The sequence below is a fragment of the Muntiacus reevesi genome, chromosome 4 (genome assembly GCF_963930625.1).
Source record: "Muntiacus reevesi chromosome 4, mMunRee1.1, whole genome shotgun sequence".
In the NCBI taxonomy this organism is placed as follows: Eukaryota; Metazoa; Chordata; class Mammalia; order Artiodactyla; family Cervidae; genus Muntiacus; species Muntiacus reevesi.
In genome coordinates this window covers 37,093,882-37,115,876 of record NC_089252.1, presented here as the reverse complement: position 1 = coordinate 37,115,876, position 21,995 = coordinate 37,093,882, and the positions used below count along the sequence as shown (strand labels likewise).

The window sequence follows — 21,995 nt, the reverse complement described above, 5'->3', positions numbered from 1 at the left end:
CTGGCGGGACTTAGGATGTCAGTCCACCCACCCCCATACGGATGAGTCAGAAGCCCCTGTTTGGATTCTTTTGCGTGTTCTCTCCCCACTTTGCTGGGGCTGCAGTGACTCAAAGTGAGACAGCCCTGACAATGACGTGTCCCCAGACCTCAACTTTGCCTCTCCGTGACCCTGTTTTCCAACAGCCAGTGAGAAACGGGTGGGGGGCCCACCTCACACACAGCCCCGCCTTCTGGACTTTGTCCTTAGCCCACATAGGACACCACTGATACTCACTTCACCCTGATCTCACCTGAGCACAACATTGGGGGAACACAGACGGGTCGTGGGGTGTCTCCTGAGCTTCACATAACATCTCTGATGACCCCCGGGACCCCTCATCACACCTCCCTAGGAAATGACCTAAAGATGTAGTATGCAGGTAGCTAAAGCAAGTGCAAATACAGCACGATCCCCCCCTTTTTAAAAAAAAAAAAAAAAAAAGAGGCCTAGGACTTCCCTGGTGGCCCAGTGGTTAAGACTTCACCTTCCAATGCAGGGGATGTAGGTTCAATTCCTGCTCGGGGAGCTAAGATCCCCACATGCCTCGCAGAGAAAAGCAATAATGTAACAAATTCAATAAAAGACTTTAAAAAAAATCTGCATCAAAAAAAGTCTATTAAGAACAAACCTATACATATATATTAAGTGCATCTGTATTTTTTGTACGGGAACCAAGTGATTAAGTGAGGACCAGTGGGCGTTGAGTGTATGTTGGGGGCCTGTTGGGGAGGAGGTGCAGACTTTAAAAAACTATTTTATACTCAAATTTTATAATGGTATATTTAAAAAAATCAAGGCTCTTTTTAAAGCAACAAACCCCAAAACACTCACAGTAAAGGATGGGGCCTGTCTGCTAGTGTCCATATTGGTTAAGTACTGCCCCTGGAAACAGGCTGCTCATATTCAGCTGGGATGGAAATCTAACCTTTCTGTGCCTTGGTCTTCTTGCCTATAAAGTAGGAATAATAAGAGCAACTAGCTCAGAACAATGCTAGTGAAGATTAGTAATGTATGTAAAGTGGTCTGGCCAGGCCTGGCACCCAGCAACGAGAACCCAGGCTCTGAACACCACTGTGATTAACACACCTTCACCTGGGTGACCTTCTCTATGTGCAGTGTGGACATCGCAAGTCCAAGATACCTGGGTGAACAGAGTTTCCACCAACAAATCTCCATAGCAATGAATATATTCATCAGAAGGCTATTATTTAGTGGTAATGTGTTTTAAATGGCTACAGTATTTTTCATACTTAAATCTGAGCTACAGGCAAGCCTTTTATAGGTTCCAACCTGCAGGCTTAAATAGTGTACCCAGCCATAAATGGAAATAGATGAGTTGCTCATCCTTGATTTTTTTTTTTTAATCTTGTCTTTTGTACTGGGGTACAGCCGATTAACAATGTTGATAGTTTCAGCTGAACAGCCAAATGAAAGTGAAAGTAGCTCAGTCGTGTCCGACTCCTTGTGACCCCATGAACTATGCAGTCCGTGGAATTCTCCAGGCCAGAATACTGGAATGAGTAGCCTTTCCCTTCTCCAGGGGATCTTCCCAACCCAGGGATCAAGCCCAGGTCTCCTGCATTGCAGGTGGATTCTTTACCAGCTGAGCCACCAGAGAAGCCCAAACAGCCAAGGGATTCAGCAGTACATAGACACATATTACATTTTAACTATCTTTCTAGATGACCATTTTTGTAGATGCATTATTTTTCTCTATGGCTTTGATACTCTAACTTTGTCTTCTAAAAGATAGCATGTAGTTGAATCCAATTTAGGCCTCTGTTATCATTCATTGATCTCTTTATTCTTGTGCCATGTATCACATGATGCAATTGCATTTCATTTAAAATATACTTTGATACCTGATAAGCCTAGGACTCCTTCATTACCAATCCTTGTTTCTCGTTGCTGTTTTTCAGGATTCTGAAGGAGTCGACATCATGTTAGGAGTGTGTGCAAGTGGTTTGTTGATATATCGTGACCGACTTCGCATCAACAGATTTGCCTGGCCAAAGGTTCTAAAAATTTCATACAAACGGAACAACTTTTACATTAAGATCCGGCCAGGAGAGGTAAGTAGACCCCAGTTTGCATGTACATTGGGAAGAAAGTTACCAAAGAACCAACAGAAAATTTTTCTAAAATTTTTTTAGTAGAAATTTACCTGGCCACCAGCTTTATTAGGATAACTTTGTGACAGTAGATAGTCAATAAAAGTATTTGATATAAATCTTTAAGAAGAGTTCAAAAATGAAAATTCATAATTACATTGTTATTTGCACCCATGGACTTTATTTGTGGGTTACCCTAGTGTAGTGGCTCAGTGGTAAAGAAACCGCCTGTCAGTGCAGAAGTGGGTTCTATCCTGGGTCAGGAAGATCCCCTGGACAAAGAAATGGCAATCTACTCCAGTATTCTTACCTAGGAAACCCCATGTACAGGGGAGCCTGGCGGGCTTCAGTCCATGGGGTCTCAAAGAGTCAGACATGACTTAATGACTGAACAACAGCAGCTCTTATTTGTAAACTATTTAATAATAAAATAAAAAATAAAAGTTTGTCTATTTAATCCTAAACCAAGAGGTTTCAAGACTTTTCTGATAAGAGTAATGAATGTGAAAGACAAAAGAATGATCAAACAGAAGTTTAAATCCCCTGCTCACGTGTTTGGAACATGGCAGGACATAGTGAGTTATAGCTAACTACCTAAGAGAATTTACTGTAGGTTTGTCCAAAAAACAGTAATGCATAAAATCTTATCTTCCCTTTTTATTGTTTTGTTCTAATTTTTCCCCACTGCATACATTAACTGAATGATTTTTTTTTCCTTTTGCATATTTTAGTGTAAAAGCAGGATTCATAAATAATGTTTTGTATTTTTTTGTGCTGTGGTAGAAAAGACACTTAGTTGCTAAATCTTTGTGAATTAAGAGTAGATTTCTTCCCCATCTGTCCTGTTGTGCTGTCTCTGCATCCTCTGTCTTTGTCCTCCAAATCTGATAGCATCCTAAAGGGAATAACATAGAGATAGTGTGCTTCAAAGTGTAAGAAAGATTAGAGCAAGCAAAACTGGGTATAAATTATGCAAGTTCAGTAGCCTGATACATTTCTCCTCTTTCGTTTTTCAATCAGAGAGACTAATGAAAGAATCAGAATTGTTAACTAATCTTTGCTCCTTAGGCAGAAACATCCGTGATTAACTTACAGCCTCCTTAGTGGTTCCATATCTATTTCTTGCCAACATTGTACTTGTTCAGTCACTAAGTCATGTCTGACTCTTTGTGATCCCATGGACTGCAGCATACAGGCTCCTCTGTCCTCCACTATCTCTTGGAGTTTGCTCAAATTCATGTCCATTGATGCCATCATGTCTGGTGATGCCATCTAACCATCTTATCCTCTGCCATACCCTTTTGCCTTCAGTCTTTCCCAGCATCAGGGTCTTTTCCACATAATATATAGTAAATATCTGCTGTTATCTCATAACAGATAATATATATGTCCAATTTCTAATTAAAGTAGTTAATATAATTGAAGTAGCCCTGATTTCAGCTAAGCCCTGATTTCAGCTAATCTAGTCTCTACATTTTCTGATAGAGTATAGAATTACCTCCTGTCTTAGAAATCAACTTCTCCATGAGTGGAAAATGCAATTTCAGGCATCACTATATGGAGTATAATGGTTACAGTAGTTCATAATACTATACTGTATATTTGAAATTGCTGGTAGAATAGATCTTAGAAGTTCTTATCATAAGAAAACAAGATTATAACTCTGTGTGGTGATGGATAATTAATTTGCCTCATATGGTAGTCATTTCACAAAATGTACAAACATCAAAACATTCTGTTGTACATCCAAAGCTAATATAATGTTATATATCAGTTTTGTTCTCAAAAGTTTAAAGAATCAGACTATAAAGCTGGCAATGGTGTTTCATGTAAATATAGAGTCAAACTTGTATTTGAAGACTGAAATAATCTACAAGCTTTTCATATAAATACATGAAATTAAAGTCATTTTTTATATTTCCTTAAGACTGCATGTTATGACCAAGATATATTTGATTTATGAAGCATTTATTAAGTGAGCATCTATCTATTGCCAAGAACTGTGTTGGGCCAGCTTCCCAGGTGGTGCTAGTGGCAAAGAACATGCCTGCCAATGCAGGAGACATAAGAGACTCGGGTTTGATCCCTGGGTCAGGAAGATCCCCTGGAAGAGAGCATGGCAACCCACTCTAGTATTTTTGCCTGGAGCATCCCTTGGACAGAGGAGCCTGGTGGGCTACATTCCAAAAGATTGCAAAGAGTCAGACACAACTGAAGCGTGAATATTCACAACCCTGAATATTCATTGGAAGGACTGATGCTGAGGCTGAAGCTCCAATACTTTGACCACCTGATGCGAAGAGCCGACTCGTGGGAAAAGACCCTGATGCTGGGAAAGATTGAGGGCAGGAGGAGAAGGGGATGACAGAGATGATTGGATGGCATCAGTGGACTCGAGACTGAGCAAACTCTGGGAGATGGTGGAGGACAGGGAAGCCTGGTGTGCTGCAGTCCACGGGGTCGCAAAGAGTGGGACACAACTGAGTGACTGAACAACAACTGTGTTGGGCATTGAGGATAGAAAGATAAATGTGACCTCGTTCCTGTCCTGTAGGGAGTTTCTGTTTCGCAGAGAAACAGGCTGAGACAGTTGGAATCACAGAGTCATGATCCAAGTGTGATAATACTCCATAGATGAGGAGTGAATGTAGCGTTGTCAGGGGCCAGAAGGGGAAGCCGGAGCAATGCATCAGGAGACCACCATGAGCCTTGGGAGCTTTAAACTGGGATGTGACATACTCGGTGGATATTTTGGGATAAGATTCAGTGACTTAGTAATGTGATATGATGGGACATAAAGTAGGGCGGAGGCTGTGGGAATAGACTGGAAAGAGCACATTGGAGAGAGAGAGATGTCAGAAGCAGAGCCCGTGGGTCCTGCAGACAGGAGGCAGGAAGGATCAAAGGAAGAGAGAAGAGAGTCCAGTAAAATCAGAGGGCTTTGGGTTTGCATGAGCGAGGTTGATGGTGATGATATTAGATAAGAAAGAAAAGTGGGGAGAGTTTCAGAAAAAAAAAAAATTGACATTTCTTGGCAACAGAGTTTTGGGTGATGGTGATCCTTGCGTAGTAAGAAATAAAAAATTTGAAGAGTGTCTTCAACTGTATAATACATTTTATTCAAGGCCTTAGGCCTGGAAGAAATTACCGAAGAACAAGTAATTCTTGTTCAACGAGGAACAAGCTGGGGAAAGCCCCTAAAACAAAAATTATGGGTAGCGCCACTTTTTCTTTGGCCTTTTTGGCTAAGAGCAAGCGTAGTATAGGGGCTTCCTTGGAGGCTCAGTGGTAAAGAATCTGCCTGCAAATGCAGGAGCTTCAAGAGACACAGGTTCAATCCCTGGGTGAGGAGGGCATGGCAGCCCACTCCAGTATTCTTGCCTGGAGAATCCCATGGACAGAGGAGCCTGGTTGGCTACAGTCCATGGGATTACAAAGAATCAGAAACTGAGCGTGCACACGCACATGTGCGCACACATGCATAGACACAAACCACTTTTAAGGGAGAGGTTGGCAGAAGAGGACCAGAGGCAGATGAAGAAAAGCATCCAGAGAAGAAAAGAATGGCCAGAAACAGTCATGGTTAATAAATAAGGGAAATGAGAGGCAGTGGATGTGGTTCACCAGCAGAACCAAATGGGGCAGAGGAGCCTCTCGAATGAGAACAGAGAAAAGTGGGTTAAACTTTACAGTAAGCTCCAGTTGAGACAGTAAGAGCTCAGAAAGGAGTGAGGACCTGGCAGGTGGCACCCAGCTGAGGAGTGGACTAGAGAGACTTCTCCTCCTGCCCCTCAGCCCTGATCCTGGTTCTGCAGAACAAGCTCAGAGAACGTCCTCCCCGCCCTGACTTTTTACAACCATATTTATAGGCTGAGAAGAAAGAATGAGAAGGAATTACTGGTGACACAAAGGCTCCGAAGAAGTTGAAAGCAGTGAAGCACAGAGAAAGATAAACATTCAGAAAGTGCTGGGCCCTCTCTCATCTTTGTGCTGAGGAGACTCTTCTGTAAAACCCCCGCCCTCAGCATCACAGTGTGTGGTCCTTCAGCATAGCGTGTGGTCCTTGTGAGATGCAGGATGAACACGTGGAAGATGGTTTAGTCGAGGTCCCTGGTCCTCGGCCTGTCAGTTGACTGGGTCCACTGGACGGGGTGAGTTCCATGACCACCCCATGACCATCAGAGAGAGGGAGAATTTGGGGAAAACAACTGCATTTACAGTCACCCTTGATGTTCCTCCCCATCTCCCCTGCCCAGTCCCACTCAACGAACAAGGAAGAGAGAGGTCCAGCATAATGAAAGCTCACATGCCTTGCACAGGACCCCTCCCTTGATTCTTTGCCATGGAATTTCCTTTTGCTGGTGATTATACCAGTGGTCTGGTGGGTTTGAGCTCTTTGGGGAAGGCTTTACTGTTTAAGATGATTGCCCTCTGGTGGCCTGATGGATCCTGTCTTCAGAAAATTTTTTTTTAATTGTTGAGTATTTGCCATAATAATATTAAAATCTGTTACTCAGGAAATTAGCTATTTCACTTTGGAGTGAATGTCATCTCAAGTCTACATACTGACAAATATGAAAATGCCTTCTCCCAATCTTTGATCTTATGCAGTCAGGCCTTCTCATCCCAAGATTCTGCATCTGTGGATGCAACCAATCATGGATCAGAAATACTCAGAGGGAAAAAAAATTCCAGAAAATTCTGAAAAGCTAAAAACTTGAATTTTTTGCAACTGTTTCTATAGCATTTTACATTGTATTTCAACTCTTCCCCTAGATTTACATTGTGTTAGGTATTATAAGTAATCTAGAGATGATTCAAAGTCTGTGGGAGGGTTGCGTATGTTATATGCATATACTAGGCTCTTCTATGTAAGAGACTTGAGCATCAATGGGTTTTGTTATCCAGGGAGGGCCTGGAACCTATCCCCTTGGATCTTGAAGGACGACTGTGTATAATGTTGGGAGATGTTAGCATCTAACATAATAATCCATGTTGTTGTTCTTGTTCAGTCGCTCAGTCGTGTCTGACTCTTTGAGACCCCATGGGCTGCAGCACTCCAGGCTTCCCTGTCCTTCACTATCTCTCAGAGCTTGCTCAAACTCACGTCCATTGAGTCAGTGATGCCATCCAACCATCTCATCCTCTGTAACCCCCTTCTCCTCCTGCCCTCAATCTTTCCCAGCATCAGGATCCTTTCCAATGAGTCATCTCCTCACATGGGGTGGCCAGAGTATTGGAGCTTCAGCTTCAGCATCAGTCCTTCCAATGAACAAATAAAATTGGCGATGTCTCATACCAAGTCATCAGATACATAGAATATGTGCATATTTCTAGACCAGATACAAGGAGAGACTGTCATCCTGAGGCTGCTGTAGACTCTAAATGTTTTATTCCTTTCTGTGTGTTCCAGCTGAGGTCATGATGTCAGAGAGAAACCATGAAAATTAGGCTTAAATGATCAGGACAAATTGGTCTCTGGAAGGAATACAAATTCTCTCCTTTTCTGCATTTAGTTTTCATAAGATTAATCCTTATACATGAAACATTTACTACATGCATAATGTGGTTGTCTGTACCTGCAGTGTTTTGAGATTGATATAAGATTTTTTTTTTAAATGAATGAATGTGTAGAGCATGAAATCTGTATATAGCAATTGATTTAGGGAGTAGAGAAAAATTTATGGGTAGTATTTTTATTTTGTATGTTATTTGCTTTCATGTTATTTATGACTCCAAACTTCACTATGCTCTCCAACATTTTTTTTTTTAATTTAGTTTGAACAGTTTGAAAGCACCATCGGGTTTAAGCTGCCAAACCATCGAGCTGCCAAGCGTTTATGGAAAGTGTGTGTAGAACACCATACATTTTTCAGGTGGGTTTTTTCCTAAGGAAGTAGAGTGATTGGAATCACCTCACTGAAAAAAGTGGTTAGAAAGAATACGGCAGCAAAATTCTTTCTCTCTTTCAAGTTTGTTGCCATCAGATTCCTTGATAAATCCTAAAGACCTTCTGACTAAATTTGAAGGGTTTTTCTTTAGCTGTCTGATAGTTACCTGTCTTATCACCCCCTTTATTATCTTTAGTGGCTTTCCCTATTTTTAATAGGATGTCCATTTCAGATGACCAGTCCATTCCTTGCTATTTCAGTAACTTTTCAATAACCTCAACTCCTCTGCTCACACACAGTAAAGCTGTCAGATTTACATCTACAAAATAACAGATTATCACCGTTCACCGATATCACCTACTTAATTGCTCATTGGGTTTGTAGAACCACAGACCGTCCAGTTCCATGGGATGGTCAAGTTCACCTAGTCCCAGCTCCACCCCCCATTGCGTGTCTGCAGCATCCCTAGTTGATACTCACTGTGTGAATTGACTTTTTTTCTTACAAAATCAGATTCATTGACTTGCAGGTTGGCTCTTAAACCTGTATTGCACAGAGCCCTTTACCTTTCAGAACAGAGTAAGTAATTAGCATTCTTGGGGCTTTTCTAGTGACTCAGTGTTAAAGAATCCTCCTGCCAATGCAAGAGACACAATTTTGATCCCTGGTCCAGGAAGATCCCACATACCACAGAGCAAATGCACCAAGCCCATGCACACAACTATTGAACCGGTGCTCTAGAAGCTGGTAACTGCAACTACTGAAGCCCGGGTGTCCTAGAGCCCATGAGAAGCCACCACATGAGAAGCCCATGCACTGCACCCAGAGGGTAGCCCCTGCTCCTCACACCTAGAGAAAAGCCCACACAGCAAGGATAACCCAGCACAGCCAAAAGAAGTAAAAAGACGTTAGCATTCCTAATGTATAGCTTAATCATCTTTCCGATGTTTCTCCTTTAATCTCCGTAGACTGTTGTTACCAGAAGCGCCTCCGAAGAAGTTCCTCACCTTGGGCTCCAAGTTCCGTTACAGTGGCAGGACACAGGCCCAGACCAGGAGAGCCAGCGCGCTGATAGACCGCCCAGCCCCGTACTTCGAGCGCTCGTCCAGCAAACGCTATACCATGTCTCGAAGCTTGGATGGAGGTAGGCACCGCTCGTAAGGATCGCTGGCAGCCAGCAAGTAGTGTGAGACCATCACGAGCCTTTGATGGGACATCATTGCTCTAGGATAGTATGGAATGGAAAGCACTTGTTAGTCCTTGACCAAATGGAAAGTTTTAACTAACCCCTAACCTCAAAAAACCTTTAGGGACTTCCACTGGCTATCCAGTGGTTAAGACTTCATGTGTCTACACAGCAGGCACAGATTCCATCCCTAGTCAGGCAACTAAGTTCCCACATGCCACATGGCATGGGCAAAAAAAAAAAGATGCCTCTGTGAGTCCAGTGTCTGCCGTTCTACACTTAGCTGCTCAGTCGTGTCTGACTCTTTGCAACCCCATGGACTGTGGTCCACCATACTCCACTGTCCTTGGGGATTCTTCAGGCAGGAATACTGGAGTGGGCGGCCATGCCCTCCTCCAGGGGATCTTCCCAACCCAGGGATCAAACCCGGATTTCCCGCATTGCAGGTGGATTCTTTACTGTCTGAACCACCAGGGAAGCCATGGTAGATTTATGTAAAATCACACAAAAAAATGGTATTTGGAGAATGAGGCAGCTTTCATAAGTTGGCACCCTGAATTTGGAGAAGGATGCTCTTATTCTTCAATATAGGAATCACATACTTATATATAATTTGCTTCTCTCACCAGCAGATCTTAAATGATTATCAGGTTTATTTTAGATCATTTGGTTCAGAAAGAAAACTGCATTAAATGTATCTCTTGTTCCTTTAGAAATGTCAGCAGTGAAATGTGACTTTTATCTGTCAGTGAATAATAGCTTATAGGAAGGATGACATTCAAATAACAGTGAAGGGCTCCAAGTGACCTCCTCCTGGTTTATATTAATCATTCCAGCAGATGGGCTGGGAGGGTGGCTGTAAACATCCTCCATCTTTAAGTCAGGTGTCTGAGTGTGATGGGGAAAGAATCACTCATCACTTAAGTAACATTTTTAAGGCATAAAAGGGAGTCTTTAGCAAGTTTCTGCCTCATGGGGCAGTTTTCTGTGGCCATGTAGAGTTACACACAGGTGTGCTTTTCTGCTCTAAGACATGCCAGCTAAAGTCAGAACATCTGTATCCTCAGAAGTGAGATCCACAGGGCAGGGGCCGAATGTGATCGCCGTGCCAGGTACAGCGCTTTGTGCCAGGGACTTGAGTATCCACAGCTTTTGGTTGTCCTTGGAGGTCCTGGAACCATCTCCTCCAGACTCCAGGGGATGACTGTGAGGCTTGACTTAGGCCCCAGGCCTCTGTCTCCTAACCCAGAGCTCCTGGACGTGAGATGTGTTATAGGGACCTTGTCCAGGACACATACAAAGTGATGTTTCTAGCATGAGTATATGATTTTAATAATAAACAAAAGCATAAATAGAATCAAAAGTTATTATTACCGATGCCTGGGATCACCTCCCCCTTGACCTTCTCTGCCTTCAGCTCACCATAGAGTCTCAGTCCTTCCTTCCCTTTTGCCAAGCCCTGACATGGCTGTTGGGGTGACATACTCTCCAGATTCCTTGACTTAAAGGACTATATTGCATTGGTGTTGTTAGAAATCCTGATTCTGACTGCAGAAGGAGATACAAATGTGAATGATGTGAGATAAAGAATCCTATAATGCTGCATCTGAATATATCTGTCCGTGGAATTCTCCAGGCCAGAATACTAGAGTGGGTAGCCTTTCCCTTCTCCAGGGGATTATCCCAACCCAGGGATCGAACCCAGGTCTCCCGCATTGCAGGTGGATTCTTTACCAGCTGAGCCACAAGGGAAGCCCAAGAATACTGGAGTGGGTAGCCTATCCCTTCTCCAACAGATCTTCCCAACGCAGGAATCAAACCAGGGTCTCCTGCATTGCAGGTGGATTCTTTACCAACTGAGCTATCAGGAAGCCCAACAATATGAAGTCATAACTTGTAGCTCTTAATTCTTGGCTCCGTCTGCTGAAGGGGCGAAGAAGCCGTGATATACAACAGCTGAGCACACTGAATGCCTACATCTTACTTCCCCAGCGTCTCCCCCGCCACCGCCTTCTGTGCTTATGCCTGTGTGGGTATAGAGACAGTTAGAAAAATATATACCGAAGAGTTTGCAGTGACAGTGGAATAAGGAGGGTGCGCAGTGAGCAGACTGAAGAAAAGAAGGGAAAGTCTGTGTAAATTGACTTGCTGCCATGACCAACAACTCCTTTTGCAGTTTGCAGATTCTAATGATGTGAATAAAAAGAATACACATAAAGTGGAAAAAGACTATATTGTCCCAATGGAGTACTTTATAAAAAGTTTATAGAAATTTTAAATAAGTTTATAGAGGGAGTCAAACTTGTGTTATTAGTGCTCTGTTCTTCATATAAGTTCCATTAGTGAAGTGGGAAGAACGCTCACCTGGTGTGGATAAATCCAGACCCGCGTCCAGACCCTTGCCTTGGACGGCAGTGGGTGAGTGGCTGACCATCTGCAGGTCCCAGGGTTAGGCGCCATCTGTGAGATGGCATCACGGCCGCCTCCGGCAGAGTCGTCGCAAAGAGTGAATAAGACGCTGGTGAAAGCGGTCTTTTTCCAGATGTGATCCTGATACCTCAGCAGGTATATTGAGAGTCATTCTTTAGGCGCTTGTGAGCTGGCCTAGGAAGAAGGTCAGTTACCTTTCCCTACCTTCTGGAAGAGTGTCCCATTTTTAGAATCTCTGAGAACCAAACTTTCGGGAAACACTGTTTACTAGGACGTTCGAAGTTGAATTCTGAAAGTTCACATTCGCAGTGGCACCTTCTCCCTGTATCGTCTCATCTGCTCTTCTTTAAAGCCTCTGTGTAAACGAGCGTGTGTTCTTCAAGTCAGTGTTGGAGGAACTCGTGTAGAATCACGGCTTTTTCCCCTGAATGCCCTCCACGTGGTTCTGTGATGTGAACCCAAGGGGACACATTTGCTGTGAACGCTGTTTTCCTTGTGACCCTCTGTGTGATGGTGATTGCTGAGAAGACAGAAGCCAATTGTGAAGCCAGCGTACTAATTCCGTGCTGTCTTTCTCTCTCCCCCTGCCCAAAAGTGACGCTAGTATGTGTTGTCTCTCCCTCTCTGGGGTCCTGCCAGTTCTCGTATGTTTTCTGCGCTGCTGCGTGGGGGACCACGGCTGCATGTTGGAATAGCTACTGCTTTTTGCAAGGTCGCATCTTCTATGAGAAAAGCCTAGCAAGCCTTTTTAGGAAACTGTGTCTCATACAAGCTTTTTCGTCAGTAGATGGATATGTAAAATATCTTAGTGAAGATATTTTAGTGAAATGGTTTACTGTTCAAAGGATTTCAGAATTTTTTTCATACATTTCTGTTTTTAACTCCCAAAAATATGAAAGCAGATTAAATTTTGCCTGTGATTTGAAAAGCTACCTTTCTAAATTTTAGTAATTTTATAGTACCTAAAACCTAAAAGAATGAGTAACAAATTTCAAAAATATAACTAAATCAGGTATCTCTTTCACTAAGACATTTCAGCTGGGAGGAAAGGCTGGATCTTGCATCTCTTACGTTTGCATGCTTAGTAGTTGCATGAATTTCATTAGCAATGTTTGTCTTCCTTTCCCCAAATAGCAGAGTTGAATGAATGTATGCACATCGTGGCAGTTTTTTTTTTAATGCAGTAAAAATTAAAACATTTCTGCACTTGAGTTGAGCAGAGTTGCCATCCGCATTGCATCATCTCTGCTGAGATGGCTGCTTTTCAGTATCACTTAAGTAGCTTTTATATTGTAGGAGAGAGAGACTTTTCAACCACTAATAACAATAGAGGTAGTAGCAATAGTAATAATAATTTAAAAAAATTCAGTGCTCCTCAATGACTGGCACGTCCAAAGATGTGTTCAAAGTCAAGTGTACTAGGGCCGTTGTCTGTCTACTGTTAGTTGTGGAACTTGCCTTGAGTGCCGCTGCCCAGCCGGTTTACTCTGTGGGAAAGAGGCTCGGCAGTCGCTCAGTAGCCCCCTCTTTCCACTCACATCCACCCTCACACACATGCTTGCCAGAGAGCCTGCGAGTGGATGAACACTGCTGGTGGCTTTAAGAGATGAGCATTGAAATCACGCTTAGACGCAGTTGCGGGTGACAGAAATATGAAACTAGTGTTGCTTAGATGAGAATACCTGCAACGCTGATGTGTCTTTTGAAGAGAAACCTGGTGCTTTATGGGTTTTTTTTTTTAATTTTTTCCTGTAATAGGACAATGGGTGGCGTCCTTCCTTCTTCTGACTTAACTATCTCGGACTTTATTTCTCCGATTGTATCTGCTTTTAGCGTCAGTGAATGAAAACCATGAAATATACATGAAGGATTCTGTGTCCGCTGCAGAGGTTGGTACTGGCCAGTACATCACCACAAAGGGCATGTCTCAGACCAACTTGATCACCACTGTGACTCCGGAGAAAAAGGCCGAAGAGGAGCGGGACGAGGAGGAGGAGAGACGGAAAAAAGCAGAGGAAGCCACGCCGGTCGCTGCCATCCGGCACGAGGGAAAGGTACATCTCCCCTCTGCCTCCCAGGGCTCCTGCAGATTCCAAAGAACTCCTGAATGGTGCTGAGAATCTGAAGCAGGAATGTGTGCATACGACTTAGGCTGGCTCATAGCTCAGCGTTAGTCACATTCATACTACCAGTCTTTATTATTTCTTCTGTCCACAGTTTTCCTCTGAAAGATCCCTTTTTAACTTTTTGAAACTTCTTATTGAACAACTTAGGTGCTATGTAAGACTTTCAACAGCTGTCCTGTCTGTAGATCTTAAAAGTACATTTGTGGCATATTAACATATTTGTTAATGTTTGGGCTTACAATTCAGAACTGCCGCTAAAGCTCTTTTCTTTGTTTCTGGCCCCATTCTCCTACCCAAAGGCTGTGTATTTACCTAGATGTACAGTATTGATTTTGCCATACTCTTGGCTGCAAGTAACTAAGTGACCACAACCTGCGTTTTCATACACTGTTTTCTCTCTTAGTCTTTTGATTTTAACCTCATCATCAAAGTAGCCAGTGGATATATTTTGGAAAAGGGTTAAGGCAGAAGGTCCCAGGGGAGACGGAGGGTGAACTTGGCAGTCATTTCTCTAGGGTGCTTGATTCGCTGAATTCGGTCACTTCATTTCATCTGAAATTCAATTTATTTAAAAAAATAAACATTATGATTTTTTCTGGAGCTCCAACACTACAAAGCAACTTTTTGAGAAAATGAATGTCAAAAAACATGTAGATAGCATCTTTCTGGTTTCAGGTTATGTATCTCACAGAGCAGCTCCCATAAAACTCAAAAAAACACAGTAGGAGGTTTATATGTATTAATCATGGAAATCCAGGAATGTACAGGGGGAAAGGAAACCACAGAATAAAAATGCTGTGTAACAGAGGTGATGCTAAAATTGGGGTAAATTTGATTCAAAAGTGCTCTTTTGCAGGTGGGCTCTTCAGATGTAGAAGCTGGGGTGGGAATCTCCCCTGGGGCTCTGTAGAAAATACTCCTTTTGGTAAGAACTCAACAGTGACTTCTGAATGGGCAGACTGGCAAATGTATCATCATTCTGTTTATGATAGAACATCCCAGTGACCCATTGTACAGCCCTTTTCTTAGGGTAAGATTAGCTTATTTCCCAAACTCAAAAATAAAGACAGGACATAACAGCAAGAACATCTGGCTCACTTTAGCTACAAAAATGTGCATTGTTCTGAATTTCGTTTTCACACACCTCCTCCTTTTCAGTTAAGGCGGGTTTTAACTAGGTCTTGATCAGATGATGATAATATACTTGAAAACCAGCGCGTCCTATGATTTCTGGAAGTCGCCCAGGCTAACGCTCCACTTTCAGGGATGTGTAAACAAGATGAAAATGAAAGTGTTAGTCACAGTTGTGTCTGACTCTTTGTGACTCCGTGGACTATAGCCCACCAGGTTCCTCTGTCCATGGGATTCTCCAGGCAAGAATACTGGAGTGGGTTACCATTCCCTCCTCCAGGGGATCTTCCCGACCCAGGGATCAAACCAAAGTCCCCTGCATTAGCAGGCAAATTCTTTATCTTCTGAGCCACCAGGGAAGCCGAATAAGATGCAGTGCCCTATAAAAGTAAATGACTTGTCCTTTGCTTCCAAAATGATCCACTCCTACTTTATTGATTTTAAAATATCAGGGATTTGTTTACATGAGATGGAGCCCTAAGCGGGTGTCAGTTGGTGCCGTTTATGCCACCGAAGGATAGAAAGACAAAGGAGACTGCGGCTGTCAGGGCCAGAGCACCGTGACCCAAACGCCTTCTGAGAGGCTGGGGCCCGAAGCTCCTGCCGCAGTAACTGCATGCTGTCTCCACCGCCACCCCCCACCCCCCAGCCCCTGCCTCTGCAAAGCTGTTTTTAAAAACCACTCTTTAAAAAAAAATTAAAAAACAAACTCTAATCAGCAATGTAAAAGATTAAGCTGTAATTTCATTTTTCTCCATCTTCAGAAAGGAGCACAACACTCTTTCTATTTTTTTAACCAAAATGAAGATGTGTTACTGAAAACAGTACTTAAATGACTGGTCCCTGATTCCTTTGAGAGCATGTTTCCCCACTGATGATCACCGCAGGTGACGGGACAGCCTTCTGAGGGCGGACGGCGGTTCTTAACTTTCGCACTATGCTCAGTTCACTGAGATTTGTGCAGGGTCTTGCGTAAGACGCAATATTTAACGTCAAATGTGTGTATTAGGAAAAGACATACTTGTCTGGTATCAAAACAGGCACTTCTGCATTGTAGTAGATCCATGCTATCATTTTATTTATGCATTTTCTTACCCTCTGCCTCTATATTTACCAAGTCGGAGTTGGATAGCCCCCACAAAGCAAGCTGAGTAATGTCCATGCTATCAGGACACTAGGCAAAAACACACATGTGCGTACACACCTGCACACACACACACACACAGTGGAAGTGTGGTCATCTTCAGGCTCCAGGTAACCTTGTCTTGTAACTCCTAGGTGGCGGCAGCCTCTACAGTATGCCCAGGTCCTGTTTGGCCTTTGCCTGCTTCCTCTCCCCCAACCCGCCGCCCACCCCGCTGCCTCGCTCAGCAGTCCCCCACCACCTACAGAGAAAGATGGCTGTGGTCACAGAGACGGTGGGGCCAGAGAGGATGTGAAGAGCCTCACATGCCCACATAACCCTGCACAGCCCTCGCCGGGAGCAAGCTTATGGTGATGCTGGCCTAGATCATCCTCTTAAGGACCCAGACTAGGCAGATGAAACGCACCACCCCTCTGCTAAGAATATGCAGAAGACTGGGAGATTGTGTCTTTCTATTACTTATGGATCACAAATGATACAGAGTAAACGCTGATAAACCATATCACAAGAAAACACAGTGCTTTTGGCTAGTTAGCTTATTGAAACCACTACTTCAAGCTCCTGCATGTACACCATGGGTAAAGGGAGCCGGAAGAGAAGTTTTCAGAAGAGCCTCGGTTCTTCATGAAGACTTCGTGTTCCTACTGTGTCCACTATGGATTCCCCTGATGGGAACTGCTTACAGATAGGAATGGGGCCAGAAACTTCTTGATTTGGAAACCCACCTTGTTTTGGCTATCATCGACTGACCAAGGAAAGGTGATGCTGGAGATATTGCTTTAAATGACCACAAATTGGATTCACTGTCATTTTAATCCAGTTGAACCCTCATGACAGACCTGGGAGCTGGACATCAGGAGAAGTTATTGAAAGTCTTGGTTTTAAGTTATCAGAGTTATGTTTTCTCTCAGCATCCTAACCATTCATGGAGCTGTTAGTCTAAAAACAAGTTTTGAATCATATGAAACATGTAGATATTGAGATTTTCTGTATCTTCCCCTCCAATCTTTTTTTAAAACCCACCCTATGTTTGGCTTGAGAGTCTAATGGGGAAAATGATGGCCCTTCATGGGAGTGTTGGCATGCACTTCGAATGCTTTAAGATTCATGAATGACCCCAGTGCTGAAATTCTTGTTTTGACGATTTTTGATCGGTACCCATAAGAAAATTAACTAATTGCAGTTTTCTTTTTGTCCTTTTGCACCTCTGTTTGCTACTTTCTGTCTCTCTCGCTGTCCTTCACATCAGTCACCTGGGCTTGGCACCGATTCACACCCCCCGCCCCCCTCATCAGCCCACCGTCCCCCTGCATCCCCCACAGGGCTCCGCAGGAGGTGTAAGGAGAACGGGCAGCCCCCACCAGGGGTCGAGCCGGCCCGAGACCCCAGGCACCAGCACGGGGAGCCCACCTCGGACCCTGACGGCCGAGGGAAGCCGTGCCCGGGGGACCACGACGTGGCTCTCAGCTACAAACCACAGCCGGGCAGAGGGGCCACCCTGTTTTCCTTCTCCCTGCAGCTCCCTGGGTCCTTCCCCTCTCTCCTGGATGACGATGGCTACCTGTCCTTCCCCAACCTGTCCGAGAGCGCCCTCCTGCCCCAGAGCCTGCAGCATTACCTCCCCATCCGCTCGCCCTCCCTCGTGCCCTGCTTCCTCTTCATCTTCTTCTTCCTGCTCTCCGCCTCCTTCTCAGTGCCCTATGCCCTCACTCTCTCCTTCCCTCTGGCTCTGTGCCTCTGCTACCTGGAGCCCAAGGCGGCCTCCTTGAGTGCCTCACTAGACAGTGACCCGAATGACAGTTCAGAGGAAGAGGTGTGTACCTCGGCATAGCACACACGTCCCTGTCGTGTTCGGGGCTTCGGTCCGAAACACTTGGTAGACGGCTGCTGCGATAGTGGTCCTCCTTTCAGAGCCTCATTTACCGTCTGTGCCACTCTGTGCAGAGGTTTTGTGTGCCGGGGATGCGCCCCCCCAGCCCCGGGGTTAGGCACAACACCATGTGGATGCAGCAGGCTGAGCCTGGCCAGAAGTGTGCTGCCACCCGCCAGCTCCCGTGAGTGGGCAAGGACTCAGCCAGGAGGCCATTGGATATAAACAACCCGTTCGCTCTGTAGGAACTCAGGGTCAAGTAAAGGCTCTGTTTAGTTACCATTCAATAAAGGAAAGGACACAGAAGACAGATAGAGTAACTTTTCAGCTAGACGAGGTGAGGTACCAAAACGCGTCCTGATGCAGTGATGCTCTGTGCTGATACGCGCCAGGTAAAGGATGCTCCATGTGCGGGGAAAGGGTGCTGCCCCTGAGAGTGCATCATCACCATCAGGGTGGCTTTGCAAGGTTGTAAATGCCTCTCTCTCCTCCCTGGAGGTTCTGAAATGCCCCCACCACTCTTGGACTGTCATTGCCAGACCGTCCTTGTGACTCCCGGAGGAAAGTCCAATCCTGTGGGTGTGTTGAGTCAGAAAGATGGGCTGGAGCCGTTTAAAACACCCAGTGATGTCGGTCATTGGCAGGCAGAAACAGGAGCAGAAACAGCTGAAGTTGAAAACAGCGGTTTTCAAACACAGTCGGGGCGAGACTCATTTTAGGTTTCTATACCCCGTAAAATAAAAATGAGCTGAAATTCCTTGAGCACAAGCAATGCCAGATCAGGTACTGGGAGGCAACCATGCTGTCAGGCCAGCGTGAGCCCCAGATCCACCCACGTGAGGACAGTCTGGTGGATGAGCCTCAGGCTGGCAGCCAGGAAAGGACTTGAGCCTTCCACCTCCATACGTGAAAGCGGGCTGACCCCCATCCCTCATCCGAGCCACTGGAGGAGGCGACGTGGTAGCTGGTGGTTTTCGCTTTTAATTGCTCCCCTTCCCACCACTGCAGGGCACGTGAACAGCCCAGCGGTTTCCCTTTGTGCAGCCTTCAATAGACGCCAGGGAAAAGCACAGAAGCTGCCTACAGGCCTCTGGCTGACACCCCTCCTCCCCCGCCCCCAGCTACACCTGCCCCCGGCTCCTCCAGCAATTCTCTTCCCACAAAACAAGGGTTTTGTGGCAGGAGACAAACTCGATACACCTAGCAGTTAAAAAAAAAAATCACAAAGTCAAAGCAGCACTTTAAAAAGAAAAGAAAGTCTATTCAGGTCTGTGCTCAGCTAGAAATGATAATTCCAGCACACCTGTGAGTGTATAGCATTGCGAGGTGTGTAAGCATCTATATTTAGTGGTATTATGACCATTTCTTTGCAGCAGCAGGGAAAAAATGGTAATGACCCGAAAGATGTTCTAAAGAAAAGTTTAGGCTTTCAATTTGATATTGCCTAAGAGCCCTTTGCAAGGTTCTTGGATCCTATATGACTTAGATCCAAATCTTATCTGTTAGAGAACTGTTTTCACATATGGAAAATATTTTAAGAGAAAAACCACTCTAAATCCTAGGCTTGAATATCTGTTTCTCACAGTAGAAGCATTATCAAACAATGTAGGTCTAAACGTACAGCCTTTAAGAACACATTATCATCTACAAAGGCTGTTTGTACTAGTAACTGGTTTCCAACCCGGACATCTATTCCTTTAGCAATGGAGTTAGTCATCCAGCTCACAGAAGGCAAAAAGATTGCCATTTTATGTTCTTCTGCATTGTTAAATAACTGAACTTTTATGTAGCCAACCACACAGATCTTGTGCCTAATCCAGGGTATACATCTTGTTGTAATCAGTGCATGAAAATTAATGTTCCACTTGGGCATGTCTGCGTTACGTCAGCAAAACAAATCACAGCACTTACTCCTCGCAAGCTGGTGGCAGCGTGGCTGGCGTGTCATAAACCCTCCTTGTTCCTGCAAACCCCTGAGACCGTGAACCAGCTCTGGCCTCGGCAGCCTTCCCGGCCACCCATGACTGCCTCCTGCCACATGACCTTGTATTTGGCCATCTGTTCAGTGTCGCCTCTTAACCCCAAATGTTAAGAGCTATGTGCTCTGGTTCATGCTGAGCTAGAAAACTCAGATGTAGGTCATTCAGTTTAAAAAAAAAAAAAATCACCATTTGTTGACACGGCCTGTTTTCTTCCCTGGGCCTCAAGCACTTTGGCAGCAAAACCGGGTGACTTTGTAACATACAGTTCAGCTCTGTCACTTTCGTTTTGCAAAATCACTAACGACTGGAACGCTTTTTAAATATTTTGTCATCCTGCTTACATTTGTTGCGTGTGGCCGAGGCTTCATTAGTCCCAGCCCTTCTCAAGAGTGAAATCCAGTGTAGAGAGTTGTAATCCTTTCAAACTATAGAGCTGTTGGTCATTTTTTTCTTTTGTCCTTCTAGAATTTGGCTCAAATGAGGAGGGGCTGAATACTAAATCATCTACATCTCTCAAGAGATATAAGATGAACTTAGTTCACCATAATTATGTGTCAACTTGTGAAGAATTTTTTGATGATGCCAAAAAAAGGAGATGGATTAAATCTGGAGGAAAAGATTGATCACCTGATTTAACATTTTAAATGGTGCACCATACATTTTGCAGTTTTACTTAGTCACGCTCAGTTGCTCAGTCTGTCCAGCTCTTTGCAACCCAATGGACTGTAGCCCGCCAGGCTCCTCTGTCCATGGGATTCTCCAGGCAAGAATAGTGGAGTGGGTTGCCATTTCCTTCTCCAAACAATTGCTGTAAAAGTTGCTTATTCAGCCTTTATGACTTCAGTTTATTGATCAGGTACTGTGTTTGTTGAATGACTGACTGACTAGGTTCAAAGGAATTTAAGGGAACTTAGATGTGACCTAAGCTACTATTTATTTGTGTATACCTTGGAAAAATAATAGCAATAATTGGGAAACGTTGGGTTAGCCAAAATGTTTATTCAGATTTTTCCATAGCTCAAGTGAACCTTTTGGCCAATCCAGTATTATATTCACATCAATATTTATGATTTTATAGGCATTTTTAGCTCTGAGTCTGTCAGGTAGTGTATAAAGACTTAGTATCAATTACCTTATACAGTTAGGGCTGTTAATTTCCCCATTTTCCAGAAGGAAATGGGAATTAAAATGTGAAGCACTCCTCTCGTGCCACAGAGTTAAATAGCAAGAATTAGAGCTGGTATCATTCTGACATGAGACCCTTCCTTCTTATTATTAACCGTGGCAGTAATTCCAGTGCCAAGATGCTTGGAATGCTGCTGAAGTGAATTCTAAAGCCATAGGGGAAGTAACGTAAGTGGGAAAAGAAATACTTTCAAGAACCTTTGAGGCCTTTGACACAACTAGTTAGCCCTCTGAACCAAGTCGTCCTTACTTGTTCTCGAAAGCCTAAGCTTTCCTTGAATTGTTCCGTACCTTTCAACAGCAACCTGCCTCTGTCTTCCTAAATCAAACCGGCCTTGCCCTAGACTGTTGGTTGGTGAAGCCATGCTAATGCGCCAGCAGGGATCACCTGATAAGAAAATTAATAGCCACCCCCCTGCCAGGCGTTGCCACGATGGTTGGGTCATGACAGCTCTCAGTGTGGTTTCTTTACCAACCTATTGGAAAGGGTTTCCTGCCCCGCTTAGGCACAGGAGCGGGTTGCCAGGATGGAGACCCAGGAGCACAGGGCAAGCATGAGTGACAGCTCCTTTTCTTTCAGGAATATAGGAAATGAAAGCTTGGGAGCAGGTCAGACAGTCAAGGCGGCCAAGAGTTGTGTCAACTTAACCATGTCCCAGCCCTCCCTCTTGATAACCCATGTTCTTTGCAGTGAAAGATCTAAGAGGCAGATTCACAGCCTTCGAACCCCGAGTTTTGATGGTCGTTTACAAATTATTAATCACACAGCTTCATTCAAGGGAATTTTAATAGTTGCTAGTCACGAAGGGAAAGTCAGTTGATATTGTGTAAGACGTTTAGGTCTGTTTCAATGGCCGTGGCTCTTCTCTCCTCCAGAAAAAAAAAAATTAAAAGTGT

General features: G+C 44.2%; 1 protein-coding gene across 6 annotated transcripts in view; it reads left to right on the top strand.

Moving 5' to 3' along the window:
* The window catches only part of EPB41L3 (erythrocyte membrane protein band 4.1 like 3), a 138,892-nt gene that overhangs the window by 95,935 nt on the left and 20,962 nt on the right, over positions 1–21,995 (top strand). For 5 of the 6 annotated variants that reach the window (XM_065932548.1, XM_065932543.1, XM_065932545.1 and 2 more), the window contains 4 exons: positions 1,962–2,114; positions 7,932–8,029; positions 9,013–9,188; positions 13,494–13,714. In XM_065932548.1, coding sequence (XP_065788620.1) covers positions 1,962–2,114; positions 7,932–8,029; positions 9,013–9,188; positions 13,494–13,714 — 648 coding nt within the window. The remainder of the gene's footprint in view (positions 1–1,961; positions 2,115–7,931; positions 8,030–9,012; positions 9,189–13,493; positions 13,715–21,995) is intronic. The other variant, XM_065932547.1, reaches the window with a different exon arrangement.